This window comes from Epinephelus fuscoguttatus, linkage group LG4, assembly GCF_011397635.1.
Source record: "Epinephelus fuscoguttatus linkage group LG4, E.fuscoguttatus.final_Chr_v1".
Lineage (NCBI taxonomy): Eukaryota > Metazoa > Chordata > Actinopteri > Perciformes > Serranidae > Epinephelus > Epinephelus fuscoguttatus.
The window spans coordinates 40,194,911-40,215,594 of NC_064755.1; the positions used below are offsets into that span (position 1 = coordinate 40,194,911).

The following is a 20,684-nucleotide window of genomic DNA, read 5'->3' on the forward strand; positions in this document are numbered from 1 at the left end:
TTTTTGATAAAACGTCAGGGCAATCTGGCTTCAAGCCTTGAAGGCAAATTCAGCTAGCTTCAGTTTCATGTTATGGAAGCCAAAAAACAGCGCAAAGTAAGGAGCACACACACACACACACACATACACACACACACGCACACACACACACTCTATATAGTGTTACTGTATGATCTTGATCAGGAGCAGCATTGAAATAACATCTGAGTTTTAACACTGCAGATTCAGATCAGCTGAATCAAGATGTTTTGGGGACACATCTCTTGTGTGATGAAGACGTCTCTCAGCTCCGCACAAACACACAGAAGTACTGTTTGTGTTAGTGTGAACCAAACCTGGATTAACCCAAGACTTGGCAATGAGTCGCTGAGACAGACAGACAGATGGAGAGACAGACAATCAGACAGACAGAGAGGCAGAGGAGCAGCAGATGTTCTGAGACTGGCCTGATAAAAAGCAACAGAGAGCTGATTGGCTGAGAGAGAGTGTATGACTCTGTCAATATTCTCCCTGTCTGTGTGAATAGAGAGAGTAATTCTCCAGATTGTTCTCTGGGGGAAACTCGTTTCCTTTCCTCTTTTATTGCGCGTCATTTCTAATTTGGCCCGCTGTGGAGGCTGAGCCGAGGCAGAATGAGTCTCCAACACTCAGCACTGCCAGCAGCTCCTCCAGGAAAGAAAAAAAAATATGTCCACCCATTGTAAAAGGGGCAATCAGTGAGGATTTTACTGCTCCGTGGCTCAGACAGAGCGGGATGTAATATATCTGCAGGGTTTCACCAGCTGCTCAGACTTCTGTCCGGACTCAAGTTTGCTCTGGAACTAAATTACATGACAAACCGGAGACATTTGGATAGTGAGAGGGTGAAAGCTTCCGGTACTTTGGAGCAGGAGAGAGGTGCCAGACACACAGAGTTTAAAGCACCAAATAAAAACCTTTATGGACACTTAAAGCTCGAGTGCAGGACTTTTACATATAAATGAATGACAGTTACATTCGAGCGCTGTCAAATGAGTTCACACAATGCTGATTAACTATCACCACCAGGGAAAGCTCTCTGCATTTCTCAGGAACCCAGAGTTGTGGTGTCTGTGGTGACTAACCCGATGTGATGTGTTTTTCATCAACCAGCCAGAGCCAAAGGAGGAGAGACCACAGTGACTGAGCAGCAGTTTGGAGGATACAGACACAGATTTCTTAATTGTCATACACATACAACATACAATGACATTCAGTTGCACTCAAGGACTGAGCTCATATAGGAAAAAAAGAGTAATAAATAGTAAGTAATAGTAGTAAAAATCCATCCATCTATTTTCATCCGCTTCTCCGGGGCCGGATCGTGGGAGCCACAGGCCAGGCAAAGCACCCCAGATGTCCCACTCCCCAGCAACGCTTTCCAGCTCCTCCTGGGGGACCCCAAGGTGTTCCCAGGCCAGATGAGATACATAATACCTCCAGCGTGTTCTGGGTCTGCCCCGGGGCCTCCTACCAGTGGGACATGCCCCGAACACCTCTAAAAGGAGGCGCCCAGGAGGATCCTGATCAGATGCCCGAACACCTCAACTGACCCCTTCTCGAGGTGAAGCAGCAGTGGCTCTACTCCGAGCTCCCTCCAGATGTCTGAGCTCCTTACACTATCTCTAAAGCCTAGTCCACATTACACAATTTTCACCCTGACTTTGCTTCGCGGAGACTATTGTAATCTTTTGAATGTTCATACCTGGCGATGTGAATTTCTGTCAGCGGGAGTCTCGCCAACTGTGTCACAACCTGCGTGTGTGCACGCCACAAGATTCAAGATGTGTCGTCACTAAAGTTGGAGACGACTCATCATAAAGGCATAGATATTCTTTATTATTCTGGGTCCAAACACAACGCGCTCCCCGTGATCCTGTGGACGCCGCCATTGTTGTTGTTGCTTGCCGGCCGGCTTGTCAGTGTTGCCAGATCTTGGGAGAGAAACAAGCAACCAGGGCTATGGAAACAAGCCCAAAAGAAGCGACTATCATGCGTTTAAATAACTTATTAGACGGATATATATAGAGAAAGGTTTAGAGAGCAAGCCCAAATAAGCAACTCCACTTTAGAAACAAGCCCAAAGTTGTGACCTGGCAACTCTGCGGCTTGTCCTCCTACATTTCTTCTGTCCTCCTGCATGCTTATGTGGGACATACCCTGCCTCCCATTGGCTGATGCTCTTTGTCAGTCGTGTCAGACTTCTCCAGTTTTCTAGCATGCCAGATATCCAGTCCCAGTCACAGATGAGGGGGCGACTTGCTTGTAGGCCTGTTCACACATGAGGACTCGTCGTGGCAGACTATCTGCCGACTCACCTCAGACCCAAGGTGGCTCTCAAGATCCTCTGAGACGTCAAAATCGTGGTGAAAATCGTGTAACGTGAACTAGGCTTAAAGGATAACTTTGGTATTTTTCAACCTGGGCCCTATTTCCCCATGTGTTTGTGTGCGTATGATTCATAGGTACGACTCGTTCTAAAATCGGTTCAGTATTGAGGGAGGCGGATGCAGCCAGGAGCCGCGAAACGAGCTAAAACGGTAACTGGGGCAAATGCGTCTTGTATAAGTTTGCGCATTAAAAGTGCTTTTTTTCGCCACTGACTGGTTCAGATCGCCAGTGCTGTCTCTGTACATAGCATACTAAGCGTTTCCTTTACCCTTCACTTGCTCTGGGCTGTGTGTGACGTCATCTCGCGAGAGGTTTGCTTGTTGCTGGAAGAAAACAGAGGAGCCATGCAGAGCACCGCTCAGAGTGGTGCTGGTTGTCCCAGAGTACAGTTGAGAGTTTTACTGCATCGACTGTAAACAATGGTTTGTGTTTGTGCTTATCCGAACTGCAAGAACAGAATGTCGTGCAATACCCCGTACAGCTTTCATAGGCTGCCTTTGTCGTACGGCAAGATGCTGAAGTTGTGGCTAGTTGTGCTACAAATGGATGCTAACACTCCTGTCCAGACACTGCGCCTTGCAGACCATCGGGTCTGCAGTGCTCACTTCTCTCAAGATGACTACTGCCAGCCGAAGAAGAGAAGACATCCAATCCCGAAACACCTCTTCCTCAAGAAAACGGCTATCCCACGAGTAGAGAGAGCTACAGACACAGTGGAGCAAAGCTCTCGCGAGATGACGTCACACAGCCCAGAGGTAAGGGAAACGTTTAGTATGCTATTTACAGAGATAGCACTGGCAATCTGAACCGGTAACTGGCGGAAGAAAGCACTTTTAATGCGCAAATTTATACGGGACGCATTTGCCCCCATTACCGTTTAGCTCGTTTCGCGGCTCCCAGCTGCATCCGCCTCCCTCAATACTGAACCAATTTTAGAACGAGTTGTATCTATGAATCATACGCACACATACACATGGGGAAATAGGGCCCAGGTTGAAAAATACCAAAGTTATCCTTTAAGGCCGAGCCCAGACACCCCATGGAGGAAAGTCATTTCGGCCGCTTGTATCCACGATGTCATTCTCTTGGTCCCTACCCAGAGCTCATGACCATAGGTGAAGGTTGGGATGTACAGTAGATGGACCAGGGAATACAGAATATCCAAAAATAACTGAGACATTCAGGTCATTCCAGGTGATTTTTTTTAAACATAATACAATTTTAATGCTTTGAGTTTCTTTCACCTTCATTGTGTTGAAGTTTCAGAATGGGTGTCTCCAAACGTCAGCACACAACCAAACTATCTATAAGGCTCACAGGACCATGAGAGGTGAGTAAGAAACTATGTTTGTGTTTTCTCACTGCAGTCGTTTTTCAGTTCTTTTTCAGTTTGAGTGTATCTCTCCTACTCTGTTTAAATAATAGAAAGTATGTAGCCTCTGAATGTTTTAAATCTGTACCTCTCTGCTCCAGTGTTTTCACCTCTCAGTGAACAGATATTTCATACAGACTGGTGCTGCCCTCTAGTGAGGAGTTAAAGCAGTGCAGGGAGGCTGCTCTGAAGGCACTATCTGGGATGGATCAAGGATTGTGTCTTTAAGAAACCTGTCAAACTGTGTTTTGCTACAGTATCTACAAGAGCTGCCTTCAGGTGTAGTGGGAAAAATAATAACTACAACCACCACATGTAACAAAATGATCATTCTTCTTGCACTGAATTACAAAAAGATGTGGAACTTCGAGTTCAGATGAAAGTTGAGGAACACCTTGCTTTTTAAAACTGCTTAACATTGATAATTTTTTGTGTGGATGAAAATATTTTTTAAAGTTTATATTTTAAGAGACAAAGAGCTGAGGTGAAATAATGATGTCCATTGATTTTATTTTGACACAAACAGATAGTAGAGGGGAAACTTGAAAAGGAGAGAAACCTGTCAGTGTCAGAGAGGACAGGAATTATTAAAATAATAGTATCAAGATTAATTGTTCTATTATTTGAGATGAAAATTCATATCAGGTTACCTCTTTAAAATACTGGGACAGGGCTTCTCTTTAATTATTAAAGTTCCTCATATGAATATGAGATCTTGCTAAAATAATTATCACATTAAAAGTGATGTAGTGTCTTGTTTGTCTGTAAACCAAACCCCACTTATAAAACATTAACTGGGACCTGATATGATAACTAATATGAGCATAACAGCAGACATGTGAGAGAAAAATAACAATCTGTATTTACAACAGCATCAACTTTAAATGTTTTAAGATTAAAACTATAATAAAATATAAAATAGTGAGGTTTCATTTATGAATAACATCTGAAACTTTATTTGAGTAAAACCAGATTTTTTCAGCAAATAAATGTTCCTACAATAACAGCTGCTGTGTCATGTGGACAAGTGTGTCGGATTGCACCTGTTCTCACCTGTCCCGCTGACGTCACCCTCTCTCTCTCTCTCTCTCTCTCTCTCTCTCTCTCAGTGTTTGTGTCTGTGTGACTGTGTCTGCAGGAGTCTCGATGGGCAGCGGAGCGTCAGCCAGTGGGGGATCCCGGCCGGAGAGGCCAGGAGCCGGGGTACCTGAGCCTGAAGCCGCCCGGCCCTCCACACCTGCAGGACGGAGCTCAGACACCCTGCAGGTAAATGCTTATGTCATTTATAGTACTGTTAATTATGGAATAGAGGGTTTAAACAGAGTCTTGGATGAAAATCAGAGACCTCCTCCTCCTCCTCCTCTGACATGGTACTCCTGGTGTGTTTTAAGGCACAAGAGGAGGCAGCGAAGCCTCAGAGTCACACTTTGGAGATCCAGTCCTTAAAGAGCGAAGAGTGCAACATACAGACAAAGAAGAGAGAAGATGAAGAGGAGGAGAAGGAGGAGGAGGACAAGAAAGAAGAAACAACAAAAACTGCCCAGAGTCCAGCTGTTACTGTGAGCAGCTTTTTGAAATATTCACTCAAACATCAATAATGTATCTGACTGTCATGTTATCATTATACAAGACTGATTATATCACTATCTATAACAACGATCATGTAAGTACCTCATCCAGTATTAACACCTGTCACATCTAGTAAGTTCATTTATTATTCATTTATATAGAAATGCAACATTTACACTGTTTGAAATAGATTCACAAATAGAGAATTCAGTATTTGGGTTCTTTTTTTAAACATCCGTCACAATATTAAAAATATAATAAAAATGGTCAAAAATAAATTAAACATTTGAAGAATACATTTAAATATGTGAGCATATACTACATTTGATATAACTCAGCCTTTTCTTACTAATAAATATGCCATGGTTTCACTTTTCAAATAATAGTGATAAAAACAGCTGCATATTTTTGTGATCATTTTTAACCAAGACTGATATTTGAACGTTGCACTTGTGTCCTATGATCAATATCTCTGTCTTGTCAGCATTAAGCTGCAGGAAGTTTTGTGACATCCACTTGTGTTTGTCATTGAGGCAGTTCAGCAGGTAACAGTATTTTGGTAGTTGTATGTTGGATCACAGCTTAAATAGAACTGAGTATCATCTGCATACAAATGGAGACTGATATTATGTCTGCGTATAAGATGGCCAAGAGGATGAAAAGAGACTGGGACCTAGCACTGACCCCTGAGGCACCCCACAGTGGTGCCATGCCATTATTGATTTGTTTGTTATCATCAATATGTTTGACACTTTAACAGCCACTGGGCCTCCTAAAAACATGCAGCAACACATCAGCTTTTAACTGAGGATGTTTGAAGGCTGCAGTCATGACAGTGGTATCATTTGAAAAGGACTACTTTCATATTTCTCCATATGTAGTCTGGTCCAGCTGGGACAAATACAGCATGAGATACACGAGATCAAACTGGAAGTTCAAACTTTTTTTTGCTCAATTATTTTAAGAAATCAGTTTTAAGAAGCAATAAATTGAAATAAATTTAAAACTTTCATATTATTTGATCATTATTTGACCACTTTGAAGATTTTATGTCTGCACCAAAGCTTTTGAGAATGACTACAAAAAAATAAAAAGAATACAAGTCTAATCTGTCTTTACAGACTTTATATTATAGTTTTATTTTCATGTAACATTCCCACTAGAATTCTGTGAATGTCCAACCTAACAGCCTCTTTAGCAGTGGGTGACTGAAAGTTAGGACGTTTGAATGAGGCCTTGGTTTTATATTAATTTAATATGAAATCTGTATTGTCAGGAAACTGTGGCAGAAGGTGAAGAAGTGTCTCTGATTTTTGAGAGCTTCCTCCACAACAATGGGATGCTGTACAGCTGCTTCAACCATCATGGAAACAGAGTTTATGTGGACGAGGCGCAGGTAGGAGATTATTATCTGGAAATAAAACACCTGCTGTGGAAATCATCCTCCTGTTTTGTTTAATAAAGATTTCACTTCAAATCCATCTTGAGAGTCTGAACATTGTCTACCAAAGTGATACATAAAACAAGAAGCAACTTTAAGGACAAAGACGCATCTAAATTCATACTTTGGGAAATCTGGATTTGGTCGTTTATTGGTGACTGTCTAGTTCATGTGTTTTATATTTGACTGCTCATTGTTGCTCTGTCTCTACCAGAAACTGCAGCCATTTCCAAAGGAGTGGTACAGTCAGGGACGCTTCATCACCGCCAACAGTGAGGTCTGTCTGTTTATAATTAGTTTCACTACAAATGAAATAAAAATTTTACTGCTAAACTGGAGGTGGCATGGTGGTCCAGTGGTTAGCACTGTCACCTCACAGTAAGAGGGTTTCTGGGTTTGCATGTTCTCCTCACGTCAGCGTGGGTTTCCTCCAGGTGCTCCAGCTTCCTCCCACAGTCCAAAGACATGAAGGTTAATTGGTGACTCTAAATTGTCCGTAGGTGTGAATGTGAGTGTGAATGGTTGTCTGTCTCTATGTGTCAGCCCTGTGATAGTCTGGTGACCTGTCCAGGGTGTACCCCGCCTCTCGCCCAATGTCAGCTGGGAGCTCCAGTACACCCACAACCCTGTATTGGGACAAACGTTTATAGAAAATGAATGAATGCAAAACTGTGATATGTATTTTGTCCCTCAGGGCTCCGGTCAGCTGCAGACTCAGGCCAGCAGCCAGCCAGCGGTCAAAGAGGACGATCGCACCGACAGCATCTACATCCAAGGCAAAGGAACCGTCATGACATACATGTTTGAGGTGAGATAGCAGCTGGGGTCACTCACAGCCTCAAAAATGTAGTTAAAGGAATATTTCTCCCCCCAAATGGATGTTGGTATATCAATGACTTTAAAGGTTAAGTTTAGATTCACAAAAGCAGAGTTGTATTACTTTGTCAATGGAGTCTGGCTTTGAAGAGAGCATCTCCAAATTTCACTTTCTATACAGTAGATCTACTTTTAGTTTTATAATTACTGGTTGCTGTTTTTTTGTGTGTTTTCTAGGAGAGGGTGAATGTGTGCAGGTTCTGGGACCCTCAGTCAGGTGTGTGGCTGCTGCTGCCGCTGCAGTGGGAGGTTAATGTTGATTTCGTCAAAGCCCGAGTCCAGCGAGTCATGGTGAGGAAGACTCTGACGCTGCTTTGTGTATCCTTCCCGCACATATTTCTCAGTCTTTTCATTTTAAGTGATGTGTCTCTCTGATGTGTGTGCATGTTAAGCCAAAGGTGTGTTGTGTGTTTTGTGTTCCAGTCCACTCTGCCAGGTCTGGTGGACCAGAAGGAGATCACAGCAGCACTCAGATTGTGTAACTACGACCCTGAAGAGGTCATCTCAGTCTACCTCACCATGTTCGGAGAAATCCTCCTGCAGGCCCCTCCGAGTGGAGATCACAACTACACCGACCTCAACTCCTTCAGGTCTGCGGCAAACAAAACAGCAACTTTTGTATTTTTCAACCTGAACCATATTTTGCCATGCTTTGGTGTCTTAGTGAATAAAGGGAACAATATTTGAAACTGATCCACTATTGAGCATCAGGGTTGAAACTGCAGCAATGAAACAAGCTGCAATGTAACATTAGGCAATTGCACACCGTCAATATACGGCCAGCAAAGCTCTGTTTTTTGCCACTGACAGGCTCAAATTATTATTTCAAGTGTCTGGCAACATTTTGGAAAGGATCCCTCCAGAGATAGACCTTTTTGTTAGAGAGTAAGATTCTTTTCATTTAATCAGAAACAGCCCCAAAATCGCTATTGTCACACCCATCATACTCCATACTATATCAATAAAACTCACACAAACTGTCTTGGTTCATCTTTCCATTGTTCCAACAATTACCGTCCCTGGTTTGGTTGAAATAAACCCTTAATTCATCCAGTTAGATGTGAAAATATGCCGTCTGTATAAACACTTAAATTACTGTTTATTTCCAGTGGAGTCTGGTGGGTTTGGTGATGGTAATTTTGGGGCTGTTTCTGGTTAAACAAAAAGGCTCTTACTCTCTGACAAAAAGATCTGTCTCTGTAGGGATCCTTTCCATATTGTTGTCAGACACTTGTGGTGCTTTCAGACCTAGAGTGGTCTCCTTTGGTCTGAATCAGGGACTAATTTTGTTCCAAAGTTGTATAATTGCCTAGAGTTGGTTCATGTTTTCACTGCAGCATTTACAAGCGGACCAGATCAAATGCCTGCGTCAGAAAGCTGCTCCTGATTGGTCAGAATTTCCATGTGGGAAAAATCCAGGAAGTAAAGCAAACGTTGAAGAAGAGTACACTTGCAAGATAAATGTGACACTTTCTAATGTCACAGTGGAGGGACAACTACGCAGGTTGATTTTAGCGCTGCTCATCGCTCATCGGTTGTAACCGGACTGAGACCACCTCTTTAAGAAGGTCTCTGTCCAGTTGTTTTGGTGCGCACCTGAGTGTGATTGCTGTGTTCACACCAGGGCCGGACTGGGACAAAAATTCAGGCTGGGAGTCATACATCCACCCAGGCCACCCAGTCCACACATTACATGCTCACACACGTGCATTATTTTGTCAGCAAATCATTTTGATGTCAGCTTATCATAATCAATATGGCAACACCCATATTCAATGCAACAGTAAAACAAGTAAGAATATAAGTCAGCAGCAACTTCAACTTATCTGATCTTATTTCAGTAACATTTGATAGATATTGAAAACTTCTGAACTTAGACAGATAAGAGCCTATCCTTAAGAGGGGTCCCCAAACTGTTTCAGCCTGCGCTGCAACCCACCTGTGGAGGTATTTTTGACCCAAGAAGACCTACCAAATATTTTGTGCAGTAAAATAAGCAATGTAGCAATGTTCTCACTACCATGTAAAAACAAAGGTGAAATAATTAAAATGTTTCTATGTATTGGTCAGTAGTCATCAATATATTATTCCCTTTTTCAGTCTTCAAAGATTCTGCAATGATCAAATGAAAGACAAAGGCAGGTCAAAATCACACAAATTGTAGTGAGATTTTAACTTAAACAATAAAACAATCACACAATTCTGTTTCAATTTGTGTTTCAAAGTTACAGCTGTAACCTACATGTGCATTATAATATAGAAAATAAAGTGCTGTGACTTTTATTTAAAATAAAATAAACATAGCTTTAGCTAAACATAGCCTTAAACTAGTATCAAGTATCAAGTATGCATGTGTGCATGTATCTTTTTCTCCATAAAAAGTGTTTAGTGTGGCGCCTGGACCTCTGCTGTTATCCACTCATGGGTTGGGACCCAAAAAATCACTGCCTTAGAAGGTCAGCAGGTTGTGCATTTCAGCTATGTAACCCTACATGCAAATGAAAATACAGAAAATAGTGCTGTGACTGTTCTCACTTTGTGAAATAAAATAAATTAACTTAAAGGCCCAGTGTGTAATAATAAACGTAGTTTGTGACACATAGGTTCAATTTTTCTCTAGGTTTGTTGTGCTAATATTTATGAATGTGTTAAAATAAGAATATAATCGTTTAACTATTAAAATCGTTTTGCTTTTAACTGCGTAGAATAAGCCTTGGCTTTTATTCATACATTCATATGCCTGATCGCTTGCTTCCCAATTTTACACAATGAACCTTTAACCAAACATAGCCTTAAAGATAGCCAGCCACACACACACACACACACACACACACACACACACACACACACACACACACACGCACACACACAATGCACACACACACACACACCATGGTTACTGTTGCCATGGTCACACACCATAGTTACTGCTGCCATGGTCACACACACCATAGTTACTGCTGCCATGGTCACACACACCATAGTTACTGTTGCCATGGTCACACACACCATAGTTACTGCTGCCATGGTCACACACACCATAGTTACTGTTGCCATGGTCACACACACCATAGTTACTGCTGCCATGGTCACACACACCATAGTTACTGCTGCCATGGTCACACACATCATAGTTACTGTTGCCATGGTCACACACATCATAGTTACTGCTGCCATGGTCACACACACCATAGTTACTGTTGCCATGGTCACACACTGTAGTTACTGCTGCCATGGTCACACACACCATAGTTACTGTTGCCATGGTCACACACACCATAGTTACTGCTGCCATGGTCACACTCCATAGTTACTGCTGCCATGGTCACACACACCATAGTTACTGCTGCCATGATCACACACTGTAATTACTGTTGCCATGGTCACACACACCATAGTTACTACTGCCATGGTCACACACCATAGTTACTGCTGCCATGGTCACACACATCATAGTTACTGTTGCCATGGTCACACACTGTAGTTACTGCTGCCATGGTCACACACACCATAGTTACTGCTGCCATGGTCACACACTCCATAGTTACTGTTGCCATGGTCACACACACCATAGTTACTGTTGCCATGGTCACACACACAACGTAGTTACTGCTGCCATGATCACACACACACCATAGTTACTGTTGCCATGGTCACACTCCATAGTTACTGCTGCCATGGTCACACACACCATAGTTACTGCTGCCATGATCACACACTGTAATTACTGTTGCCATGGTCACACACACCATAGTTACTACTGCCATGGTCACACACCATAGTTACTGCTGCCATGGTCACACACACCATAGTTACTACTGCCATGGTCACACACACCATAGTTACTGCTGCCATGGTCACACACACCATGGTTACTGTTGCCATGGTCACACACACACCATGGTTACTGTTGCCATGGACACACACACACACACACACACACACCATAATTATTGTTGCCATGGTCACACACACACACCATGGTTACTGTTGCCATGCTCACACACCGTAGTTACTGTTGCCATGGTCACACACACACACACACACACACACACACACACACACACATCATGGTTACTGTTGCCATGGCCACACACCATGGTTACTGTTGCCATGGTCACACACACCATAGTTACTGTTGCCATGGTCACACACTGTAGTTACTGTTGCCATGGTCACACACACACATCATGGTCACTGTTGTCATGGTCACACACACCATAGTTACTGTTGCCATGCTCACACACTGTAGTTACTGTTGCCATGGTCACACACACACATCATGGTCACTGTTGCCATGGCCACACACCATGGTTACTGTTGCCATGCTCACACACCGTATTTACTGTTGCCATGCTCACACGCACAGACATACACCATGGTTACTGTTGCTATGGTCACACACCATAGTTACTGTTGCCATGGTCTACTTTCAGTTTACAGGTGCACTGATTTGGGGGCGGGCGCGGGCGGAAAGCGAAACAAACTAATCACGTCTTGAATCTAAAAAACCTTTTTGACCAATCGTTGTGACAAATGCTGACAAGCACCTATCATTTCTGACAGCGGGCAGGCTCTCTGCCAGCCGGCACGGCCACCTGCGCCAGACAGGTAGGCCAGAGCAGATCACTTGCGGGCCAGGCCACCGGGGAACTCCCCGGTTCTCCCGTGGGCCAGTCCGGGCCTGGTTCACACCTGCCCAAACAAACTGCACTTAGGGGGCAAACAAACTTGAGTTCAATTGAACTGCACCAAACAGGGCAGGTGTGGAAGCACCCTTAGAAAAATAATCTGAGCCTGTCAGTGGCAAAAACAAGCACATTTAGTGAACGTAAATTGACAGAGCGAACATGCTCCGGGTGGTCACATTGCAACCTGTTTTACCACAACTGAAACAATATCACAAATTGTTGTCTTCATTAGTCACTTAGAAACATGGGAAAATATGGCCCAGGTTAAAAAAATACCAAAGTTACCCTTTAAAGCAGGACTTGCTCTAGTAAACTCATCACTGAGCATCTTGCTTTCACCCAGCAGAGCCCTCCTGGAGCGGGACAGGGTCATTGAGGATTTGAGGCAGAAACTCCAAACCAAAGAGAAAGAGGCGGACAATCTCTTCCAGAGGAACAGCTACCTGGCGAGGGAAGTGCGTTACCTTAGTGAAGTCGTCCAGCACCTGAACCAGAAGTTGGCCGAGCTTGAGGCTGATCAGCAGGAGGCGCGAGAGAAGATCCGATCCCTCCTGAACCGCCGGACTCCTTCTGTCCCACCCGCCAAAACCATCCCCAAGCCCTCTGTGGAGCCCGACCAACTCCGCCAGGTGAGCCGGCTGACCCGTGAGCTGAACGTCTCCAACAAGCAGCTGCGATCCACAGTTGGCCAGGCGCTGACCGACATGAAGAACCAGCTGGAGCAGCTGAGGGGGGCTGTGGGGAAGATGTCCCAGGTGGAGCAGGAGGTAGCCGGGGAGGTGGAGGAGCTGCGATCCCTCTACAGGAAGGAGGCGGTGGAGAGGAAGAGCCTGTACAACAAGCTGCTGGAGCTGCAGGGAAACATCCGGGTGTTCTGTCGCTGCAGGAAGAGCTCGGCCTCCAGCTCCTGCGTGGAGAAAACCGACGAGCAGGAGGTGGTGGTCGTCCAGAAGGGAAATAAGAAGAAGTTCCAGTTTGACAAAGTCTTCCCTCAGAGCAGCACACAGGTAATGACTTACCTCAACTCTTCAACCCCTCTGAACCCTCAGTACAAAGTCATGTTGTGCAGCCAAGCTTGGTTTCAAACACTGAATTCCACCGAATCAAATATGTCAGGCTACAACTACTGGATGGATTGTTCTGAGATTTAGTGCACACTCAGAGTGAATTGTAATAACTTTGGGGATCCTCCGAATTTTCATCCAGCGCCATCATCAGGTCAACAGGGTACACTGTTAATGTTCTTTTCTCCTGCCAGGTCAGGCAAGTGGGTCAGAAATCGTAGCTCAACTAAGCACCACTGTGTATAAGTACAGCATCACAGAGCTGGTAGCATGACTGCTGACTGCTAGTCTAGACTCGCGTAACGATAAAGCACAAATCAATGCTATAATCATAAATTTGATTTTGAATTTTGCATACATTTACTATGTCATGATTTCTTTGGATTTTGACCAAATATTCTTTTTAATATAATGTGGTATTGATTGTATCCATATCACCCAGGCCTAGTTTCATGTCTTTGCATTAGGACATTGTTTTGATGTGCCTGGCCTAGCTTAGCACAAAGACTGGAAACAGGAGGAGTACAGTTAAAGTTAAACAAAGATGTCTGAGTTAAATAACACAAAGCTTACTGTTAAAGTTAATCTGCTCACTGTTAAATACTGGCACAGCGTTGTTAATTTGCCATAGGGAGGGCCAGCAGTTGGCCTTAACGAGCTGCAGATCTTAACAAGCTCTGGGCCTTCAGAGAGCAACAGTCCTCCCTCTATTAAAACTGAGTGGGTTTTTATTTATTTGCTTAATGGCTCTTTTAAAAATGGCACATAGTTTCTCATATTGTTTAACTTAAATATGATTTAAAGATACAAGTACAGAAGGAATCTCTTGAAAAGGAAGCCTGATCAGGAAAACAGGATGCTCAGAATAAAGATGCAATACATCAGTTGGAAGAGGTTACAGCAATGTTAAAAACAAAACAAACAGGTCAGACTCTGCCGACCAAAAATCTCTTCCATCCGATATCATCTTTATCTTTTCAGGAGGACGTGTTTGCAGAAACTCTGCCGGTGATAACTTCCTGTGTGGACGGATATAATGTCTGTATACTGGCCTACGGACAAACCGGCTCAGGGAAGACGTACACCATGATGGGCAGCAAGGACAACCCTGGAGTCAACATCAGGTCAGAGCTGCTCAGAGTTTTCAGATGTGAGAGTGAACCTGGAGAAACTGTGACAGATGTGAATGTACATTTTTTTAAGAAGTTTTTTTTTTTAATGTAGGCCTACATTGGTGACTTCTTCCTGTTCTGGTGCATTTGGTCTTAAACTGAAACAAGACACTGAAACCCACCATGATCGTTACTTTTAAAGGTCTGTCTGTGACTTTGAGATAAATGCTTGTTATTGGTGACACCACTGGCCGTCAAGTGAACTGCAATCAGCATCCCGTTGCTTGTAGATAACCAAATCCCAAGATGGCGCCTATTCTCTCCAGTGGAGTTACTTGCCAGGTGCATATGCCAAAAAAAAAATTGAACAACACATTAATGAGACTTATCCTGGTTATCTTGTATTCACAATATGGGGTTTACATGAGCACAGAGAAATCAGGTTATTCATATTCCCTACACATACCAGTGTCTTTCAGAGTACTCCAGTTAGCATATTGGGGTTTCTCATAGATGGAATATGGTCTTTACATGCTCAAACACGTAAACGTAATACTCCAAAAATCCAATCATCCAGCAACTTCTAGCAACCTTTCAGCTACTTTCATTGGAAAAGTGTAGGGGTCACAGTGGGCTGGTGGCCTGGAGCAGTGTTGGGTTTAACCCGTGTAGCAGCAACAGAAAGTTTGCCTATCCATCTGGGAGGGCCAATCAGACCACTGACACTGGTTCTTGCGCTGGCTGAATTTTAGCTACAGCCCTGACTGAAGGTTCATGTCTGGGCCAACACAGCAATGTGTGGACTCTGTGTTGTGGTGGATGCTGGTCTTTTGTTGACATGAGAGGACTCCATTTGTTAGCTAGTGTTAGCTAGTGGTGCACACATGGATGTATTAGGAGAACTGTATACAGCATTGGCAGAAGGGCCCTGTTCATTCCTATGAACATTGCTCAATAGCACATGTAACCAAAACAGTTCAACTGCTGCATATAAAAATACCCAAAAGATCGGCACTGCTTCCACATTGAGTGGCCCTTAGAGCAGGCGTACTGAGACTAAGGGTAGCCAAGCGTCTTAATTCCACTGGCCAAATGGCTTGCTTCTGGTTTAGCATTCTGCTAACTTGAACTGGGATAAAATCATTTAATCTAGATTCCAAAATGTTATCAGACCATATTGATCAAATCCTGGTAGTATAACGAATCATTTTGCAGGGGTTGTGTTGCTCAAAAAAATGTATCTACATATTTATATGTAAGTCATTGGGAAATAGGAGATCCGCAGGGCAACATGTGAGGGACCCTGGAAATTGCAGTACCACTGTTTGGCCACTGCAGAAATTGGCTTCAAAGCAAGGCGCACTTCCTCTTGGCCTGGTTGCACACTGTTAGCCCTGTAGTGGAGCTGAAAGAGGCAACGCACTCTGGAGTGCGCACAACGTCACAGCCTTTAGATGTCCTGAGTCCTTCACAGAGAAGGCAGTCCACAACTGAAAAGTCAGGGGAGATCTCAGTTTTATGTTGTTACAATCTGCTCACCCATTGGCAGCAAAGAACTATTCAATAATTTTTCATATAATATGTAAAAAGGTACATACAGTGCTTTTAATTTACTGACGTGTTTAGTAGAAGAAAACGATTGAGTAACAGGCCACTCATCTCACAGCTGCTACCATCGTTCACACAGTATTGTGCACCATCTGAATGCTACAAGTTAATGGCCCTTTTGTCAGTTCCCAAATGGAATTTCTGGAAAATACACAGAGTTCATTTTCATTTGTTAAACACAGATTTAACTAATCTCATTTATACTGGTGTGTCAGCTCCAGGGTGGTGTGCATGCTGGCTCACTGGCAACTCTTACTGGCACAGCTAAATGGAACAGAGCTTTTCCAAATGTCGTTGGTTACACCTGTGTTTTCCTGCTGTGACGGGACATAAAAGCCGATCGGAAACAGGTGAGCTAAGTTAATAGAGCGTGGGTACCCCGGAGAAGTTCAGCGTGTTTTCACAGAATAAAACCTGGAAGCTTCTGTCACACAACCATATTTAAAACCCCTCTGCAGTTTGTTATCTCGCTGCCTGCAAGAATGAACCGCTGTCAGGGGCCAAATGAGACTAATTGTGCCTCATTATGTGATGTGTCACCTGACAACGGTTCTTCAATATGTGATGAGGCGAACAACGGCGGCGCTGACACACAGAGTCAGTTTACACAGAGAGAGAGAGGTCAAGTTTCCTGTCACACAAACAACAACAACACAGAGCTCTGCTCATCAGCAGCTCCTGTTACCTCACATCTGCTTACACACTGCCAGTAAAGTGAATGTGTATGTGTGTGTCTCCTCAGGTCTATACGGGAGCTTCTACGCATCTGTGCAGAAAAAGAGAAGGTCTCCTACACTCTGAAGGTATCGCTTAAGATTAGTGACAGTTGGGTTTCATGTGGAGCTTTGAATATCAAACAAATGTTGGTGAACACACACACATACACACTTTGGGGGAAAATGCTATTTTTTCTAGCTTCTAGTTTCCTATTTGTGGGTTTCTGAAAGAAAATGCTATACTGAGAGTGGAGGACAGTGTTGGTCATGAAAGACCTCGTTGTTTTTGGGTTAGGGTTACATTCTTCCCTGTCAAACATCTGAAAATTAAAGAATACTCCTTAACCAAATTGTTGCTTTGTGCAGTTTTTAAATGCCTTTCTATGCAATTGAAAGTTTAAAATTTTAATTTCTCTAGTCACCAACTTTTGCTCTTTTTCAGATTTCAATGCTGGAGATCTATAATGACAGTCTGAACGACCTTTTGGCCAAAAGTCCCGGCGCTGCTCTGGACATCAGAGTCCAGGGAAAGTCAGTTTCAGTCCCAGGACTGACTCAGATCCAGGTCCAGACTGAGGCCGACATCCTCAACGTCATGGAGATGGGCGAAAAGAACCGGAAGATCGCCTCGACCAAGATGAACATCCAGAGGTGCTGCTCTAACGCCAACATAGCCAGAATTATTACTCATGAAATTCTGATTATGTTACAAGTGACACGGCATTATCTTCCTCCTCCTCAGCTCTCGGTCTCACCTGGTGGTGGCGCTGGAGGTGGAGGGCTCCGACGAAGTGTCAGGACTGACGTCTCGTGGTACGCTGACCTTGTGCGATCTTGCTGGATCTGAACGAATCTCCAAGACTGAAGCTGAGGGTCAGAGGCTGGTGGAGGCAGCAGCCATCAATAAATCACTGACAGCTCTGGGACAGGTATGGTGACAAGTCTGCTGTGAACACTGAAAAGCCCACAGAAGGCTGTTGTCAACCAATACACGGAGGGGACGTTCAGCTGATAAAACCTGGTAGTGACAGTAGGGATGCACGATAATATCCGTTTGGCCAGTATTTCTGTCTGATATCAAGGACATAGTGTTTAAAAATAACTAATAATTTTATTGGTATCAGTGTTAACTGCAGACTGTGCTGTGCAAGAACAGAAAGAGTTGCTTTAATGTAGTGCCCCCACCAGGCACAGCACAAACGTGCACCATCTGTCAGAGTGTAAAATATTAATAACCAAGACCAATCATTCAGATTTCCTCCTGAGGTCAAAGGTGGCTATCATGTGTCTTTCAGGTGTTCAGTGCTCTGAAGTGTAACGCCCTCCACATCCCGTTCAGGAACTCTAAGCTCACCCACCTCCTGCAGCCCTGCCTCAGCGGAGACGCAAAGGTAAACCTGACACTGATGAGTTTGAATGCAACAGGTGAGCTTTCATCCCCAGAGGAACCTTTCCTAACACTGCTGCTGTCGACTACTAAAAACATGTTAGGATAACTGATATATACTTTATATTCTAGTAAGTTTTTTTTTCATCATAGGAAAGAAAATTTTTTTTGTCAAACGTCTGTATGAGTAGAGTTGTGCACTGTTTTGTCAGTTTATCAGTCCGACATTGTCAAATATGTTACTGATTATAGTATTCATCATTAAAATACTGAGCACTAGCTTTTTAAACGAATCTTTAAGCAAAGGTGTGGGACTGCAGGCGACAGCAAGCAACATGTGAGACTTGCTGTATGCATACAGCATACATTATTGAGTGTTTACAGTGACATGTGTCATTGTTACAACACATGACCCTGCAGTCACGCCATGTGACAAGAAAAAGAAGGGACGCCTGGTGGATAAGTGGGTGGAGCTGGCGTCCCATGTGCAGGGGCAATGTCCGTAAATTCTCGCCTGTGGCCCAGACCATTGTCCCCCAACTGGTGGGTCACGGTCTATAAGTGGGTCGTGGGTCCATTCTGAATGGACTGAAGTGACTCACAAATGTGTCAAGTTTGGAAAAAACACACAATTGTTTAAGTACAGTGAATTCCTGGCACAGAGCTTTTATTTTGACTCACTCTTTGACAGCAAGCTAACTCAACGACATGGCCAAATGCAAGTATGACACTGAACTCATCACTATGGAGAAATCTGGACCCCGTGACTGGACCAGCTGGGAACCACTGGCTTAGACTGTCCTATCAAATACAGACAATAAGCCAAAAAAAGAGCTTAACAAAGAAACAAAATAACGTGCATTTTTATTGCACAGGTTTTTATTGGGGTTAAACCAGACTTTCTTTAATGTGTTTGAAGGCTTAAGTATAAAGCTTCTTCTTAATTAACAGAACGAATCGTAAGAGTATTAATACCACATTTTATTTACACTGACCTGTTTTACATTTGCATACTTCTCCTTGAGTTGTGAGTATTTACAGTCTGAGAAATATCATGTGCATGTAGCCTTCGAATGTTTGTTTTCTGAATGAATAATCATAGTTTCATAGTTTCATATTCTGCTATGTTGTTGATTTTAAATAGGATCCTGTACATTGATTTTGTTTCAGTTTTGGATTACTAAGCCTGTACCTATCATATTCCATAAACTGCTAATCGCCTGCAGTTTCATATCATTGTGTGCTGAAGTGTTTATTCAACCTCCTGAGACACTGTTTCCTCATGTGAGGACATCACATTTTGGGTTTACATGACCTTGTACTTGTACCTTCTCCTCATTCATGGACACTTTTGTCCCATCTAGTGGCCCTGGCGGAGCACAGAGAGGACTATCAAACTTGACCATCTAAAGGAAGTAAAAGTCGTAACAAGGTTTTTGGTGCACATGCGGAAGGATAATTTGCACTATGCAATGATTCATGTGAAAACAAGATGGCAGCCATGTCTGTCAAGTCAGTCTGGGTCCAAAACTTGATCACATTTTACGGTCGAACCTTGTTCTCTCTCTCTCTCTCTCTCTCTCTCTCTCTCTCTCTCTCTCTCTCATTGTGTCATGTGGATTACTGTTAATTTATCATGCTGATCTGTTCTGTACGACATCTATTGCACGTCTGTCCATCCTGGAAGAGGGATCCCTCCTCAGTTGCTCTTCCTGAGGCTTCTACCGTTTTTTCCCCTGTTCAAGGTTTTTTGGGGAGTTTTTCCTGATCAGCTGTGAGGGTCATAAGGACAGAGGGATGTCGTATGCTGTAAAGCCCTGTGAGGCAAATTGTGATTTGTGATATTGGGCTTTATAAATAAAATTGAATGATTTATGATTAATAATGTTTGTAGTTTGATATGACAACAAATTTGACCGATTTTAGCAACAGTAACAAGATAAGACGTTGTTAATTAGGAAGTACTCCTTTGGGACTTTATTGTCGTTTCATTTGAGGACAATGGGACTTTATTATCGTTGACAATGTTTAGACGGATTCTACTGATCCCAAGTAGCTAGGAGAAATAAAAGAGGCATACCAAACAAAAGTTCAGGCCTTTCAGTGTGAGCTCTGTTTTGTCACTAACAGTGTGTCTGTGTCCTCTGGTGTCTCTGCAGTGCTGCGTCTTCGTGAACGTGAGTCCAGACATGAAGGAAGTGGTGGAAACACTGAGCACGCTGCAGTTTGGCTCCACCATACGGCAGGTTTCACTTGGAAAAGCAACGCAGAACATCGTGCCGGCTAAGAACAACAAGACTGTCAAGTAGACAGAGAGCAGGCCTCAGACACGACATTTATTTCACGCAGACAGTCTGAAGATGCTTTTCGTTTGTCGGTCACAGCTCAGGGGTTTGTTACTTTAAACAGGGTCGAAATTGAATTTGCAGTTGTGAGAGA

General features: G+C 43.4%; 1 protein-coding gene across 1 annotated transcript; it reads left to right on the forward strand.

The window, feature by feature from the left end:
• The first annotated feature begins 3,732 nt into the window (after nucleotides 1–3,732).
• On the forward strand, nucleotides 3,733–20,554 carry LOC125887855 (uncharacterized). Its single transcript, XM_049574939.1, has 14 exons — nucleotides 3,733–3,739; nucleotides 4,920–5,047; nucleotides 6,627–6,746; nucleotides 7,006–7,068; nucleotides 7,486–7,599; nucleotides 7,845–7,958; nucleotides 8,091–8,257; nucleotides 12,705–13,365; nucleotides 14,404–14,546; nucleotides 16,885–16,945; nucleotides 17,301–17,509; nucleotides 17,601–17,787; nucleotides 18,154–18,249; nucleotides 20,405–20,554. The coding sequence occupies exons 1-14, from the start codon at nucleotides 3,733–3,735 to the stop codon at nucleotides 20,552–20,554; spliced, it is 2,220 nt and encodes a 739-aa protein (XP_049430896.1).
• The last annotated feature ends 130 nt before the right edge of the window (nucleotides 20,555–20,684 follow it).